This window comes from Pseudopipra pipra, chromosome 10 (genome assembly GCF_036250125.1).
Source record: "Pseudopipra pipra isolate bDixPip1 chromosome 10, bDixPip1.hap1, whole genome shotgun sequence".
In the NCBI taxonomy this organism is placed as follows: domain Eukaryota; kingdom Metazoa; phylum Chordata; class Aves; order Passeriformes; family Pipridae; genus Pseudopipra; species Pseudopipra pipra.
Window position 1 is genome coordinate 17,046,886 of NC_087558.1, and position 17,082 is coordinate 17,063,967.

A 17,082-nucleotide genomic window follows, 5' to 3' on the forward strand; every position below is an offset into this window, starting at 1 on the left:
ATATATTGCACTTCCTAGAGAAAATACACAGGTAAATGGATAAATAACAAAGGAATCATTTAATCATGACTGGGAACAGAGGAACTGTTCAACATCTACCATGAACTCCCCTTGGATACAGGGGGACATTCAGGAGGCAAACTGAATTAGCTTTAAGAAGCTAATGATGCAAGACATTTCAGTTTATTTAGCAAAGGTTTCTACTCTAAAACAGAGCTCCATGGCAAGGGCTGAATTCTACAGGACACCTTATAGTGGAATATGGATCATGAACTACCGCTCCAGCCTGGAACAACAGAGAAAAAAACAGGAATCCTGCAGCTAAACAGAGCTGTACAAAGCTAATGAAAGGAGCAGGAAGTATTTGTGCAGTTTCTGTATTACCAACATTTGCCAGAGATAGATGTGCATGAATGCAGAAGCCCTGGCAAGATCCCGTACTCCATGAAAGGGGATTATTTGGCAATCTCCAGAGAGGAATAGGCAAGATTGCTTGAAGTACTTGACATTTATCAGGCAGAAAAAGCATTCAGTGCCTGCTGAGAACATAAACTCCTATGAAAAGCAAACCATGCTGACATATTGGTGGTACACATACTGCTGTGTTGTCTACCCTAAACATGGAGTAATTAAGTGCTTTTCAACATGGATTACTATGTCCTTGGTGCAACTGTTGCCACTAACCTGTGTTGAAACTCTGCCACTCATACATCAGCGGACGTGGGTCCTGATCCAAAGCTAAATGGAAAAAATGAAAGTGAGAGCTATTTCTTTCCCTGCCAGGTGCAACTTTCCTTAAACATCCATCTCAAAGTGCTTCTATCACAGACACACACAAACACAAGTGACCACCAGGCCTGTGAGGAGTTTGAGAGATGAGAGGCGCTCAGAGGAAGAAAACTCAGCATCTGCTCCATGGTCCTCTGCCCTCACAGGAGCTGCCACAATGCTGTGCTAGCAGACCCTTGTTTGCATCAGAACCATCCAAATTACCATGACTGATAAACTGGAGATACAGTAATCCTTGCAAACAGCAGTGAACTTCACAAAGTTTATGTTGCTTGGGCAGGAACTTGCCATGTTTAATAGTGTCCTACTACCAAGCAATTAATTATCCAGCTCTAACAAACCTCAAGCAAAACAAGAGATGTAGGCTCTAGTAACTTCGGTTCTTGTCTCGAAGCAAGTAGCACAATGCCTAAAATAGCCTCACAGAAGCCCTACCGAGAATATGACATTTTTGAAATGAGATGTATGTAGCGCAAAGGTTATACGTAGCTTTCAGACATGCCCAGATAATCTGCCTTTCAAAGTTAATTTTGGAAATACAAAGTGCTTCTGGTATTATCCTTTACTCTTTAAGGAGAGACTGAAATATGAAAATATGTTGTCATACCGCCGTTTATTGTTTGCTCGCTGTGTAAGGAATGAGTGAAAACATCTAAAAATTAAAATTAATTTTGTAATTGTCCTTTGGGTGTTTTCCAGCTTTTAAATTTCACAGACCAATCTGATGAATTGCGCTGTTCACTGTAAAAAACAGAATAAACAGATGTAACAGGAAAATTCCTCCCTTTCAATTTTTACAAGAGGCTATAGGATTCACATTATTTCTAAATGAAGGAATGAATTGGGCCCTAAAAATGTTTAAATTTCTTAAAAATGTGACTTTAAGTGTGGAAGAAATTTATCTGATTGTATTTTGAGGGATACCTCTACCAAAAGGAGCCTCCAGGAGTGAAAGGAAATAGAATTTCTTTAATTAAATCCTGAACGTGCTGGATACTGAATCACAGATACACAGATTCTGATTCACATCACATAATTCAACAGAGAAAATCCAGCTCCAGGGTAGTACAGAGCCTATATGTATATATATGTGTATGCAAGTTCAAGACTGAATAACCCCACTGGCTCTAATGAAATGAACTGCTTGTTCAAAGTTGCACATCATTTTAAGTGCATTTGTGCACCAGTGCTTATATTGGGTTGGATTTCATTATCTCTGTAGGTGAAGTTTGAATATTCTTAGTGAAACTGAATTTAAAAAGGCACAGTCCTCTGAACTGTGCAAAAGATAGGAACTCAGGAGACCTCAGTTTAATTCATCTCTTTGTCACAGGCCACAGGGCCTTGCCTGTCATTTTACCCCTTAATGCTGCCTTTCACTATCTATCTTTTGCCAGTTAAGGTTCAAAGGCTTTTTAACACAAAGTTTTTATTTTAATTTATTTGGTTACATCGAAACTTGCACGGAGCTTCCTATCATTGGAAAGCAACAGCAGAAAACTAAAGCAAATTTAAATAGTTATTGGAGACATGCAGTGCTGAACATGCATCTTTTCTTCTCCAAGGAATATTTGAAGGCAAACGTTCACCTACTGTGAACAGTCAGAAAATATACACACAAAGATGCATCTTAACAAATGATTATGGAAACATCATCACTAGATGGAAGTAACATTAGAGACTGTACCTCTGTCACAAAAAAAACCCTGGCTTTCAAAATAGCACTGTCCTCATGGACACAAGGCCTTTCCCTGCAGGTTACCTCTTCCTTTCCTAAAAGATCCTCTAAAAGAGGGGAAGCACATGGAAGGAAAAAAAGAGCCACCTGATTAATTCAAATAGGCAATAGGTGGTTTCAGCACAATGATTTCATGCAGTACATATTTCTTCTCTGCTCCTGAATCTATTAGCTCTTACTGGAAATTATTTGGGCATTTAAAGAAGACAAAATTATACTGAAAATGAAAGGACTAAAAGTCAATGTCATAAAATAATACTGACGTGCTACTTGTATGTCTCAAGGCTATGATTAAGGAGACTTCCTCAAAAGTATTCAGGTCCCTTTATTTTGGCTACAACTTCTTTTGCCTTTTAAAATGATTGATTTCTGCTCTAATTCAAAGTGGTGGAAAGCTAGTGGCTTTGGGAGTGATATTCCAGAATTAAACATCAGTACAACAGAGAGCAGAATTGGGCCCTGCAGTTAAATTCAGTTCTGCATTACTCCAACAATACAACTACTGCAGCTGATAGGTGCTGTGCTTGAAGACATTGTACTGCCAGATTCAGTTTAGGGCTCTGTATCTGGGCCACAAAGCTGAACTCTCAGCCCCAACACCCCAGCTCCTAACCCGCTCTATATGCCAAGATTGCCACACCCGCCTGGGATTCCCAAAAGCCAGCACTGCCTTGCTGCCAGTGCCTCCTCCCAGCACAGCAGGGGCTGCCAGTCCTTTGTTCTGCAGCATCGAGACAAGGGCAGAGCCAGAGATGCCAGGATACATCAAAACCTTTGGATTATCAGCATGCTGGAGAGAGTCCCTCCGAAAACAGCCATGTTCCAGAACAGACTGGCTTGCAGGTTTTCTCATCCATAGACCTCCACTTCTCTGTGTATCCACCTGGCACACTGAATCCCACTTATTAGTCTTTCCTACAGTGAAAAGGTCTTCAAAAACTTTAAAAAAAATTACAAAGTAACTAAGTCTCTGTCTGAATGCCCAGCCTCGTGCTCTCACATATTTTGAACTTCACATCCTAGTTCTTTTAAAGAATGAGTAATTGATGTCCCTGATTTTTCCAGATAACGTTGAATAGGTAAAGAAAAAAAGAAAAGAGTATTTGAGGAATAATTACAAATTATTTGCAATCAAGTTGTTCTGTACTATTCATTGAGGCTAAAAGTTATTGTCAGTCAGCACAGCTCTGGAAAGGCAGAAAAAGCAAGACTTTGGATAAGTAAGAAAAGAATAGTCAATTTGAATCATCCTCCTTTTACAGGAAAACTGATGAGCTGAGTGCAAAAGGAGGCAAACAAAAATCTCACATAACTTCTTTTAGGTTACTCTCTGAGTATCCATCCAGAAAAATATCCTTGAACTAATATGCCCAGGCACAGTGGGCCAGGATCTATGACATTACATGGGTATAAGTTATGGCAGTTCCAGTGGGAGAGGTTCTGAGGAGGGAGCAGTGGGAGGATGACTGGGGAAGGATCCTCAAGGATCATCACACTGCCCACACATGCAACGAGTACTTTCAAAGTGCTGGTTCATTCTGTTTCAGACAGCCTGAAGTCTGCAATATGCAAATCAGATTTTGCAAATGGTGTACCAGTGGTAATAAAAATTTTTGTAACTCTATATATGCTGAAGGAATTCTAGATATAGAAAGGCAATTGTCATGGGAACTTATCTGCCACAAGCATCATTAATGAAGAGTGTGCAAACAGAATTACTGAAACGTGCTGGCAGAGAAATTAATTTACAAAGTGTATGTGCTTGTTTTTTGGTGGCTTTACTGCAGAAACATGTACAGAGCTGGAGCAGTGAAGAGTTACCCATGGTCACAACAGAATACAGTGAAAGAGCCACAGATCAGCAACATGCGTAAAGCCCTTCCAGTTTATAGCAGCATTTATGGAATCTTAACTGTCATCTTGGAAGACAGTTTGCTGTTTTACTGTAAACTGACTGCTATTGCTCTACTTTTGCAGCTCCCCACAAACTGACTGAGTTTCAAATGGAGAACGATGGGCGACCCTAACCCTAACCCCCACTACCCCCCAGCTCAGCATTTTTGATGTGGTGCAGTTCTCATAGAGTTGTCACCCTACACTCAGCTGCCCCTTCTCCCTCTCTGCGGTTTCCCTGTAGCTATTCCCTGAACATCACACAGAAGATGGTGAGGCTCTGCATTTTCTGTGAGTTTCTACAGGCTTTGCCATGGGATGACTGCAAGCACAACAGCATTTCTGTTGACCTGTAAAAAGAAAATATCTCCCTTCTGTTCAGAAAGGGATGCTTCTGAGTATGTGTAAAGAGCTAAGTCCCATCAACACACGCCCTAGACACCTAAGTCACATGAGCCTGGTACGTAGAGGGCACCACTATCATACCAGTAAGCCTTTGAGGGCTGAGCTGCTTATTCCTATGTTACCTGCTGCCCAAAGGGCACTGAAGGTCTCAGTGGTATCATCTGGCAATGCTCATGTAAACAAAGGCAGACTCCAGTCAGTGCAACTCCTGGCTTCACAGGATCAACACTGCTATTGATTACCAGCTGCTGTAGCTCAGGGCAATGATGTGGGAAATCGTTTGCTGAACTTTCATGAACTTCTTGGAGAAGGCATGGTACCCAGGCTTTCTGACCCAGTGCTCGTAGAGACACTGAACAAAACTGATCTCTGAAAGAGTTCCTGGCTCTGGGGCATTTCTAAAACCAGGAGATGCACCCAAATAGTGAACTGTAAAATTATTTACTGGGGAAATGGTAAAGAAGGAAATAAAGCTAGAGGAAGAGCAAATGCCTAATGAAACAGTAAGTTTAACTCAGCTCCTTCATTTATCTAGAAAAATAGTCTGTATTTGTTTCTTTGATTTAATTGTCGTTTTGGTTCACAAGCAACTAGACCAGAACACTAGCAGTTACTATGTGCAAAGACTTGAATAATTTATCCAGAGATATGGGACACTTCATTTTTCAGATCCACAGCAATGCTTATCTTCTACTTACAGCTACAATAAGTAGGTCAAATGCATTATTTGCTTATATAAGTAACAGTCTGTTTGCTGAGCATCTAAAATAATTGCAGTCCATTAAATGAAGCTGGCAGACCTACCGAGGTGGTGGTGTGCAGAATACTGAGCTCTTGGGGACTTCAACATGAGGTTTACTGTGTCCAACTATTTCACAGGCACGGCAGTTCCACACTGGCTCCTGTGCGTCCTTGGCATCTCCCACCAGCAACAAGAAACCAATAGATTTCACAAACCCTCTCTCCCCCCAGAAGTTCTCCGGGATTTTTGCAATTCTTTCTTTTTGGCTGTTGTATAAAGAGCCTCTTGCTGCCGCTGACTGACACATCCGGCAGGCCCTTCTTTCTGCCACTGAGCTCACATTTCAAAACACAGCACAAGGTTGATGGCCGGGGTCAGATGAGTCACCACAGCAGGAGCATCAAGAAAGAAAACGAGCCACAAGGAACAAGAGTTCATCTAAAGGGGCACTCTTTCCTCTGCCAAAAGGACACAAGGTGACCCTGCAGAGGCAGTTACTGCTCAGTTGTCACTGAGCATCTTTTGGGTAAATATGATGATAGCTGAGGTGGACAGAGCACTGTCAGAGCAGCTCACGGGCAGGCAGCAGGGCCTGGAGATGTAACACTAGCAGCACTGTGGTCAGAGGCTGAATGGTATGAAACACTCACAGTAATCAGCTTTAGGAAAAATGCCTCATAGTTATTAATTTTACTTCCATCTCCATAGGGTTGACTTCTCTCTCCTCCTCAACTTTAAATAAAGTGTTGACAAAATTACAGACAAGCCACACATTATCAGCTGCCTCCACTTGGAGTTTCTCTGTGTGCCTGGCATCCATCATTTCTTCCTGCATTTATTTGCAGAGTGGTGTAGTGAAACCAGTAGAGCCTGTAATAGTGTTGATCTACAAGGGTCATGCAGCCAAGTCTCATCACCATAAATTCACCTGGTATGGCTGCAGTGTACAGCACCATTTTGACAGTGTTGTGCACAGTTCCAGACAAGCTTTAGGAAGGCCACCTCCTGTTTCAAATGCCAGGCTTGACCTCATTGTTCCACCTGAGAAGCGAGATGGAGGGTGAAAAGGCAAAGATGGAGCACAAAAAGGAACAGCCTGTTTACAGCCTGTTTCATTTTGTTGCTGCTCAGAAGCAAAGCTCTTTGCAGGAATTCAACCACACCACCGAGGCACAGTCTGTGGTAGAGCACAGCTCAGAACAGCCTGAGCTCTGAGGCAGGTTGTTGCCTACCATCTCATGGGACTATCTGTTCTGTAAACCCATGGCATTCAGCATTTCACAGATCTGGATCATAATGGCAGCTCAGATTTTGCCATCCTTATTCACGCTCTGCAGCATCAGTGATACCATCAGGAGGCTGGGAAAGGGAACTTGAGCAGTTCCTATGCTGAGTAGCTGTTTGAAGTCTTGGTTTCCACAGTGACTGCCCTGAGTTCACAAATGAAACCCTGCCAGATGTGCAGAATTTCACATTAGCAAGGACAGTATTTTTCACATAATCCCTCCTCTACTTCTTTTTACAGTGCTGCTCACAAAAGCACTGACACGTCCCATCAGCTCAAGCTTTGAATGTGAACAGAAACACTCTGATCATAAGCTGATTGCAAACTATTTCACTAACAAAGCCTTTGTTGCTATTCCTATGTTACAAAGGAGGAATCTGTGACACTGAGAGCTCAAGGTCATCTGTGCCAGTAGTGGTAGAGATGTGAAGGGCCTGTTCCTCCACTTACACCCTTGGGAGATGATGGTTAGTATTACTTACAGAAGTCTTCATTTGCCATAACACTTCCTGGCATGCAAGCAGGCATTTTCAGAACTGGGATCATATAGCAATTAGCCGCTGTAGATATTTAGCCACAAACCTAGTAAAAATTATTTGCCTTTAACAAAAAATAACAAATTCAGAACCACAGAACACTGAGTTTTCATGTTTTTGCTTGCAAACCCTCATAAATAATAAAATAACATATGATCAAGTTTTTGCATCCTCACTAGTTGTATATCTTCAAGTTTGTGCCTGGTACACATTTGTATGTTTGCTTTTTTGGTCACTGATTTTTCTTTTAATCAAAAGTTTACTTACCATCTTATTCATCAAAATGCAAATATTGAGAGACGTCCATTGTCACAATCAAAAACCTAACCCCACTGAAACTTTCCCAATTGAGGACAGTTCTGGTATGCCCCCACTGATTATAAGGCAAGGTTTATAACCAAGCCATCCTTCAGTATTTCAGCAAGAGGAAATAGAAACAGCTCCATTTGCAGCCATGCACGGAGGGGAGAATTACAGGAATCTCCTTTACTCCACAAAGCACTGTTAGGACCAACAACCCAAAGGTTATACTGCTCCCAATACAGCTGAGGTTTTTCAAGCATGTTTATGCTCAAAGAATCGTGTACTTGCAGTTCTGGTTTTGTTTTACTCTTAAGCATAAGAAGAGCTAGAGTCCTCCAATTGTTACTGTAAGATGGTTGAATTTGAAAGCAGAGTATTATTTATGATTAGTTATGATCATCTCAGAGAAATTATGGAAGACATGGCAAATATTATACCACTGCACTGGAAATGGATATTAAGTTATGCCTCTCGCTGGTGTCAAGTACACCATGCTCTGGCTTATTTAGATGCCCATATCTAAGGCTCCCCTCACCCTGAACTAGCAGTCAGCTGCAAATCCCATGAACTTTGGGGTATGTGTTTCTTGTTTGACATGCCAGAAGCTAGGCCACTAACATTAGCACCAAAATTGTGTGCTTAGTTTTATTTTTTTCCCCTCATACATCTATGAAAAGCCCAGGCTGATACACTGTGACCTCCAGGCAAGTTGATGGCACTGCAAAAAGGAAGCTGTGCTCTGCTGAGCTGTCACTGCTGTGCACGTTATCCCAACACAGCACCGTTTGCACACGTACGGACGGAAAAGCATGAAGTGCCAAACACAGTTGTAGCATGTCAGCCATATGTTGCCTGATGTCACCCAACATTAAGCCAAGTGGAAAAGATGAAAGCAGCAAACCAGTGCACCAACCAAGACTACTATATTCAAACAGTCATTAGAAGGAAATTACCAATGAAACAGAGGCTAACCATGACAGGGTCTCACCTGGAGCTAGAATTGAATCTCTTGGGATGTGATTCTGTAAGCACTGTGCATTCCCAGTAAAGCCAATGTGACTGTAACCTGTACAAACCTCTTGGCACAAAATACTTTGAGAGCTCAATCATGCTTCACTCCATAAGGATTTGTCTCATTTGATTGTTTAAGTGAGAACAAAATTAGGGCACCAGTTAAAAATAAGGTAAGACAAAGAGGTGGAAATCCAATGCATTTGCTGTAGAACAAAGAGTGCTGCTGTTTTGTGTTTTTTCCTTTAATTCCAAATGAGTTTTGCACGCATCTCTATTATCATAGACCAGCTCTGAGAGTAAACAGAGGCTCTAGGATTTCAATCTGATCCCTCAAGCCCTTACTCATTTGTCCACAATGCCTTTAACAGACAATACCAAAGACAGTATGCAAAACAGAAGCATAGTAGGAGTGTTCTCAAATTGTTATTTTTGTAGTTTCACAGGCATTTCATTTTACTTAACAAATTGTGATGGGCTGTCAAAACAAGGCAAGAGAATTAACCTGGATTTCTCCTCCCCTCCTCTCCTGGCCTTGACTTCAGAGCCATTCAGTGAAGCAAAATAAAGCAAGAATCTAGTGTTTCATAGTATTTCAACTCACAGGTGGAAATGCTGAGAAGGTCCAGTATTATGGTTCCCTGAGGTATAAACAAAATAAAAAATGAAATAGAGTCACAAATAAGATGACTTACAGTGACCTGCTGATAATGAATGGATTTATTGACACTATAACCTTAAAGTTACATAGGGGCTGTCTGTTGAGGCTGCAAATTAACCATGCAGTGAACAAGACCACCCACGTGATAGCTTCCTTCAGAGACTCTCTCTTCATTGTGGTCTTTCTGGCAAAGATTATTGATTCGGACACCTCAAAGAGCACATCTAAAGTACTTTCTTGGCCAGGTTGGCTCTAAAAGCAGCATAGTGACTTTCATATGATGTGAAACCTGTGGTAATACTCTCTCCTAGATCCCAGCTGACTACATGAATAAGTGGCTGATATTTCCTTGCCTTGTTGGTGTGTTCAGGGACTACAGTGACCCTATATAGTCAGCAGACTTCAGGCTAGCAGCAGCCTGAGAAAATCTCTTATACAGCATGTCTGCATTACACCTGAGACTGCTTTTAGGTCTGAGATGGTTTTGCTAATTCCAGGGTAGATGATGTGCATTCACCAGTACAGTTTGGGCCTGGGGTTGTGACCAGGCTTATAAACTTTCCTGAGCCCTGATACACTCTCTACACAGTAAAGTGTACAGAAAAGCCCACATGCTCACAGCAGGAGTCACAAGTATTTAGCAGGGCTTGCTGGCTTTGGCTTAGGGCAGGCAGCTCCTCCTGGACATGCTGCATTTGCAGTCAATCTGGTAAATCAGCCCAACACTCCCTGAACTTGCATTATTAAGGCTTTTCTGTTATCAAGAACATCACAGCTTCCATCACCCTTGAGAGCAGAGCAATAGCTGTACCACAGGGGGGCTGCACGTTGAATTTTGTGCTTTTTCACAAAGGTGCAGTTCTCAGCAAATGAGCAACATCCTATCCAGAAAAGACAGAGGAGGAACACATAAAGCAACTTTGTTAAATTAAGAGGAATAAAAAAAATACACTAAGTACACAGGATAGACAAGCAGAACACAGCTAAAGTACCAACTGCCAAGTCCTGGGCACTATGTGATTCCCGAGTGGGTAACTAGAGCTTCGTGTCTTTTACCACTGCATGGTCTATTTACTGTTCAGTGCTTGCAGCTTCCATTAACGTTAATGAGTATGCATATGTGCCTTGAGGGTAAGAACATATTCCCTCTGTAGCTTCAAAACTTGTTTGTAAATCCCTCCAAAATCATATTGTGTTCATTGCTCTGCACAGAAAGCTATTATAAACACTATAGGAACTGCTGCTTTCATTCCTTCCTTTCCCCTTGCCCTCCCTCATCTGAGGGACCAGAAAACAGATCTGAAAAGATGAATGGCTGAAGGAGGTGGTACCTGCAGGAAAGTAACCCAGCTCTGGGAGCTGCAGTCTGAAAACTAGCTCGCTGCAGGGAGGGCCAAACTGAAATCTCGGCAAAAGCAGAGAAAACCAAATCCCAAAGCACTGAAAAGCTGGCAACACCATCATCCCCAAAAGCAAAGCCTTTGAAAATCTCTAAGCTATTAAATGACAGAAAACATACCAAAATCTTTGCCATGTTCTACCTGCTGGAATGCAGGTCAGGTGGAACAAGCTGCTTCAGCAACCAAAGCTGCCAAACACAGAGCAGAAGCACTGCTGGGCAGAGTCCCAAGGCACAGTCAGGCCAGTGGTGCCCCCCACCCTCCCAATCCCTGCAGCAGCATAGAGGCTAAGAGGCAGGGCTGAGCAAAGGGTTCTACTAGAGACTGCATGGCTCTAATGCTGCTGCTCTAACTCGTTTCCGGAGTCATGTATGATAACAGAGCCTCATTCTGCTGACAACAGGGCCTGTGATTTCTGCCACCGTCTTTGGCTTTTCCTTCCATCATTGCCAGATGCCTTCTCCCAACGTGCACAGTTTCAAGTTAAGTTCTCTCAAGCCTCACAGGCTGCAAGAGATACACTGCAGTGTACAAAAAAATAATTGACCAGGCAGCACTGAGATCAAGAATCAGATTAAGGTATGTGAAGGAAAGCAGACATTGCTTTACAGGTGGTTCAATACCAGCTTGCATTATACCTATATAGCTAACATGAACACTAGCTGCAGCTTCCCATGGGGCCAAACACTGTGCTCAAAACACAGTGCAGGCTGTAGGAAAGAAGAAAGTGAGCTAAAAAGCATACGGTGCACAACATACAAGCGCTCCGGTCTCTTGGGCACAATGCAGCTCCAGCTGAGCACCTCAGGGGAGGATGGCTCCAGGGCATCACACCTCCAAGGATGGCTCAGGAGGCAGCACACCCTGTCCTGCTACAGCCACACAGCCTGCCCTTCCCCTGTTCCCAAACCCACACCCCAGCACTGCAGACCCCAGTGGCACCCGGCCCTTGTTGAGAGGCAGCACAGTGCAAGAGCCATCGCACAAGTCTCATGCTCACTGCTCAGGGCTCTGACAGACTTCACTGCAGGATGCTGCTCACCAGACCTGCCTGCCTCACTTCTGGCACAGCTCCTGCCCTGCAGCAGCACCTGTGTCTCAAAGACGTGTCCCTAAAATACTGCATTCTGCTATGTGAGCCCTGGCTTTTCACGCAGGCAGGAGACCAAGCAGATAGCCCAGAGCAGTAGTGTCTTAAACTGCCCATACGCAGGTCAACCCACCAGAACTCTTCAGTCCCTTTAGACTTGTTAGGTCTGAATAGGGCTCATTAATGGTATTTCTCACTTTAGAAGGCACGGATAAAAAGATCTGGGAATAAGATCTGGCTATAAGGAAAGACATGACGTGGTTACTGCAGAGGACACTATTTCAAAGTTCAGGTTAAATACATTATTCACCAAGGTAAGAAATAAAAGGAAACCAGCATTATGCAAAACGAGCAAAAATGTTAAATCCCTTTACTCCAAGCACTGTTCAATGAGAGTAGCAAAAGTTCAAGTTTACAATTAAGAGCCACCAGACTAGCTGACAGAAAACTAGATTTATGGGCAAGACCAGCTGGACTGCAGCCCCAGTTACAGTTACCTTAATTGCTTTTCTCCAGAGGAAAGTTTTCCTTACAAGTTGCCCACCTTTAGGAATTGCTGAGCCTATTGTATAGGCTTAGAAGGCAGCAGGAAGAGGGATATCTTCTTCCACATGACACTTGGAAGGAAAATACTGAACAAATTGAATGGGTTTGACAGGTGGGTCCCCTGCAAGTATTTTCCAATATCACAAGTATATTTCCCTTTGACTCTGTCAGGACCAAAATTACAACCATGAATATAATTTTAAAAATGCTACTCTGAGTTTTAATTTGCATTTGTGTGCACATTTGTATGTACAATGCAAGCACATACAACTTGCATTTTCATTATACTTGTGTAAATCACATATACATAAATTAAATTATATTACATATATTCTATGTGTATTTATTTATATAAAGTAGTCCTCCATATTACTAAGTAGAATTTTAACAAAACATTAACTTTCAAAATGCAATTCAGTTATACTTTCTAATTTATGTTTGTACTGCAGCAGATCTGTAAGCCTTTCCTGTGGACATGCAGTGATCATATCAAAAACACTGCTTGAGGCTGGTTACATTGGCCAATTATACTGTTTTATTACTTCCTTTTTCTGTAAGATTGGGCACCAAAAACACATCAATTAATTATGCTCCTGCTTTTTCTCAATAAAGAGCCTTTCAGGAACAAGATTAGATATGCCTTCCATGCTGAAATGTAATTTTAAATTACCCTTTTCAGTTCACTTCTCACTTCCAATGTGTGATGCATGGGGCACAGCTCCATTTGTTTGCTGTTCCTACCAGAATTTGAAAACTCTGAAGAAAAGACAACCTACATTTTTAAAAACAACTTTCTAGAAATCTGTCACGGAGGAGAAACGCATTGGATGGAAGGCGTTCAGTGGGTGCATACGAGAGGGAACCAGAGGAGTAAAAAAAATGGAATATTAAAGCACAGGAAGGGACACAAAGGGTGGAAACACAGCAGCAAAGTCAAGTTAAGGAGAATGAGGCCTTGGGGCTGGAGAGTGCTCTTTCAGGCGGAGCCAAGGTACACTGGGATGAAACATAGAAACCAAGGTGTTATCCTGCTGCTGCACGATGAGACAGGGTTAATATGTGTCACTGCAGCCTAAAAGATTCTCACACTCCCACAAATAAGGAAGCAAAAGCATTTACAGGAAAAGTGTACAGGTCTGGTGTGGGTGTCACTGATGCTATTTGTGCTTCAGGAAGAAAAGAGGTCTTTCAAGCTCACGACCAAATTTTTTCTGCCCCTTCTGCAGTAAAGACAGACTTATAATCAAACCAACCTAATATTATGGCAGTTATTATGATGGGATGAATTCAATATTTTGACTTTACCATGATAAGAAAAAGAATCAAATTTACTATCAGTAGCTATTTGGGATTTTTTTTCTATAAACATTATCAAAAAGCAAAAAGTAAACATGTTTAATAAAAAAGAGTGGTAAGACTGTCCCTGGTTGTCTAGAAAATGCAGCAGACTACTTTTCAAAGTAGCCACAGGGTCAGACAATAGACATTACAGTCTGAATTACTCTGCATTGTCATAAAAAAATGGAGCTGGGAACAATTTTGTGACAACTCCTTTGTAGAGATTCCACAGTAGTTGATGGAGAAACAACAGGGGTTTCATCATTATTTTCCATAGTTCCTGGAAAAGCTGTAGTCATTCAGCCTGCAAATACCACAAATACATGCAAATGTGTGAGACACATGCATATACAAATATTCGGGTACAAGATGGACAGCACTGACTGAAAGTTAAACCTGTGCGTTCTTGGACTTGAGCTTTCAAAGACCTCCCAAGGAGAACATGAATATTGTATCCTATGGACTGTCTCACCTGAAATTGGAAAGATACTACTGCATAAAGAAAAACATAACCTTTGCTCACAAACAAAAGACTAGCAGAATCCAAGTTTCATGCGATTCTCTAAGCTAGCCACAATTTCAGACACTAAATGTGCTAGGAATTAATTTTAGAGCAACACTAACGATTTCGTATTTGGTGTCAAAGCTTGTTTAATATTTTATCAATCGATATCGCAGATAGGAACTTTGACTTTCATCTAGTTCTGCTCATCTTTAGATGTTCTCATCAGTGTCCATAGTCTTTATACAAACATGCCTATGCTAGCCAGATGAATGTGAAAATTCTGTCATCAAAACAACATGTTACATTGGAGTGCACAGGTGATAACAAAGCCTCTCCTAGTGACAGCAAAACACCTCAGAAATCCAGCCTGTTCATCCAAACATCATGTTGTACCATCCGTGAGTAAATCTCAGTCTTAAAAATTTGACTGCTTACTTCAAAAATAACCCTACAATCTGATCTTTCTGTATATTAAACTCTTCGGTGAAACCCCTGTAACCAAAGACACAGAAACAGGGCAGACATTTTGAACACATGAAAACAACAGTGTGCCAATTCAAAATTTCCAGGAACATCATCATTTTAGCCTAAAAGTACCCTTTGTTGCTCCACATACAAAGCAGCAGAATGAATACAATACAAGTCATATATTAAGCATCATAGAGATTCTCAATGTTCCATGAAGGCATTTAGTCACACTGAAAGGTAACATTTAGGTATTATCTTCTATGCTAATGATGCAGTATTACTCATTCATCAGTTCTTTCCAGAGATCTTGCTATGAATATTCAGCTTGTGATTACAATAACAAATTCAAGGCACTCTGCAATACTTAGCTCTCTGGTATGGTAGTACCACTGTCATACAGATTAACCAAAGTGAACATGGCTACAGTACCACGCATGTCACTCATAACCACCAAGTGATGGGATAGATCAAGCTCGGTGTGGAGGATGCAAAGTGGCTTTAGAAACAGAAATGTCAACCAACTCCAAAATTTGAAATCTGTCAGAAGGGACATAACTACATATTCTTTCCTTGGACTCAAATATCATGAAGCTTGTGCCATACATTCTCCTTGTGTATTAAGTTGAAGAATTGAAAGACTTCCTGATATGAAAATTTAAATCTGTGTGCAGCTCAAATCTGAATCTTTTCTGTGAATGTTTTGGTCCAGTGAAATTCTGCTAAACTGTTTTTATTAAGGACAGCTACTTAATGCTTGCATTTGCTGTGTTAGTCTGCAGTGGAGCTGATGTAGTGGTCACTGTAGAGGACAAGCTATGGAAGTAATGGTAAATGTCACATGCAAAACAACTACCAACGGCATAAATAAAGCCACAGTTCTTTTCAGCGTTTGTGTTCAATTTCACAATCATAGACTTACGTGTCACCAGTTGAATTACACATTCATGTGCAACTTTGTTATAACTGACAACTTTTTAAAATCAGATTTGCTTAAAAGGGGTCATAACACGGATATAGCTAAGAAGTATTTCTGGCCACACCACCAAGCAAAAGGGATATGTGCTAAGAGCACAACGTACTGTATGGGATGTCAAAACTGATATGTAACACAGCAGTGGGAAAGACCAGCACTGACCAAAACCATTCACACTGTGAGAAAGAGTATCCCGATAGCTCCTAGGAGGGAGTACAGCTGGTCCTACTGCTGCACAGAATGCATTTCCAGCATGGAAGAAAGGAAGGAGAGGATGTCTATAGCGTTAGCTCATCTTTAGTAGTTCAGAGTAAGGAAGCAATATCCTTATTCCGTCCATTTGTTAATTTTCTTCTGAATGCTGCACTGGTTGAAAAGTAACTGGGAGGAATGGGAAGAGAAAATGCAGACTCAGACACAAACAGAAGCTTTGGGCAATACATTATATCATCCTGGGTACAATTTTTACTGTTGGATGACATTTCCTTGCTGTGGAGTTTCAGGGCCATGCAGTATCCTTTTCAGTAATTTCTGTTCTTCACTCCTTTGTTAAGGAGGACCCTTTCCAGAGCTGTGGTTTGCACAGTGCTACTGATACGGTCAGTGTACCTTGGCTGGTGGGCAGATAACATTGTCCTACATGCCAACTGATAGCAATCTCTCTTCCTCTTCATTTTGGATAAACTCAACTCATTTCCCAGTATACAATCAGACCATGTAAGTGGTACAGTTCTATGACATATGTCAAAGGCAAAACTATCCACTGGTCCAAAATTTAGACAACAGTGATCTAGGATACCTGTGCTGGCACTGACACACAATTCTTAAATGCAAAATTATCAGCTGGATGATCTTAACAGTGGTTCACCGAAACCCTTTTTTTCCAAAGAATTACACTGTTTACCTTCAGTCCGGTCCGGTAGTTTCCCACTTTTACTTGTTGTTCCTGTGTTGACTGTTTCAGATGAGGTGCTGAGTTTGGTGTTGGGGTCTCGCTTCGGTTTTGGAGGTGGCTGCTTACGAGAGCTGCTACTTTCATCATCAGTTCCTCCAACAGAATGAAGAGACTGGGATCTCACGGTAAAGCCACTGGAGCAAGGATGAGGCAGTCTGTCCTGAGGAGCCGGCATTGTCATGAATCCCATGCGGAAATGTTTCCCCACGTAACTGCCTTCATTTCCTCTTGCTACTTCTCCACCTATGCTGTAAGAGAAAGCACAAATGTAAGTAAATGATCCACCTTCGCCTGAACTGTACCTGGAACCAGGGTCTCACTTCTGCCTCTGATGAGCAGATCCTACTTTTGAATTTGAGAACGAGCAATGCTCTTTTCTTAAAACAAGATGACTATGAGAGGTCTATTTTTCAATATAGGCCAACAACTGAGATGCAGATACAC

At 41.7% G+C, this 17,082-nt stretch overlaps 1 protein-coding gene across 5 annotated transcripts in view; it reads right to left on the reverse strand.

The window, feature by feature from the left end:
• The window catches only part of NYAP2 (neuronal tyrosine-phosphorylated phosphoinositide-3-kinase adaptor 2), a 135,337-nt gene that overhangs the window by 58,864 nt on the left and 59,391 nt on the right, over positions 1-17,082 (reverse strand). For 4 of the 5 annotated variants that reach the window (XM_064666504.1, XM_064666507.1, XM_064666505.1 and 1 more), the window contains 2 exons: positions 16,588-16,886; positions 685-738 (listed from right to left, as the gene is read on the reverse strand). In XM_064666504.1, coding sequence (XP_064522574.1) covers positions 685-738; positions 16,588-16,886 — 353 coding nt within the window. The remainder of the gene's footprint in view (positions 1-684; positions 739-16,587; positions 16,887-17,082) is intronic. The other variant, XM_064666506.1, reaches the window with a different exon arrangement.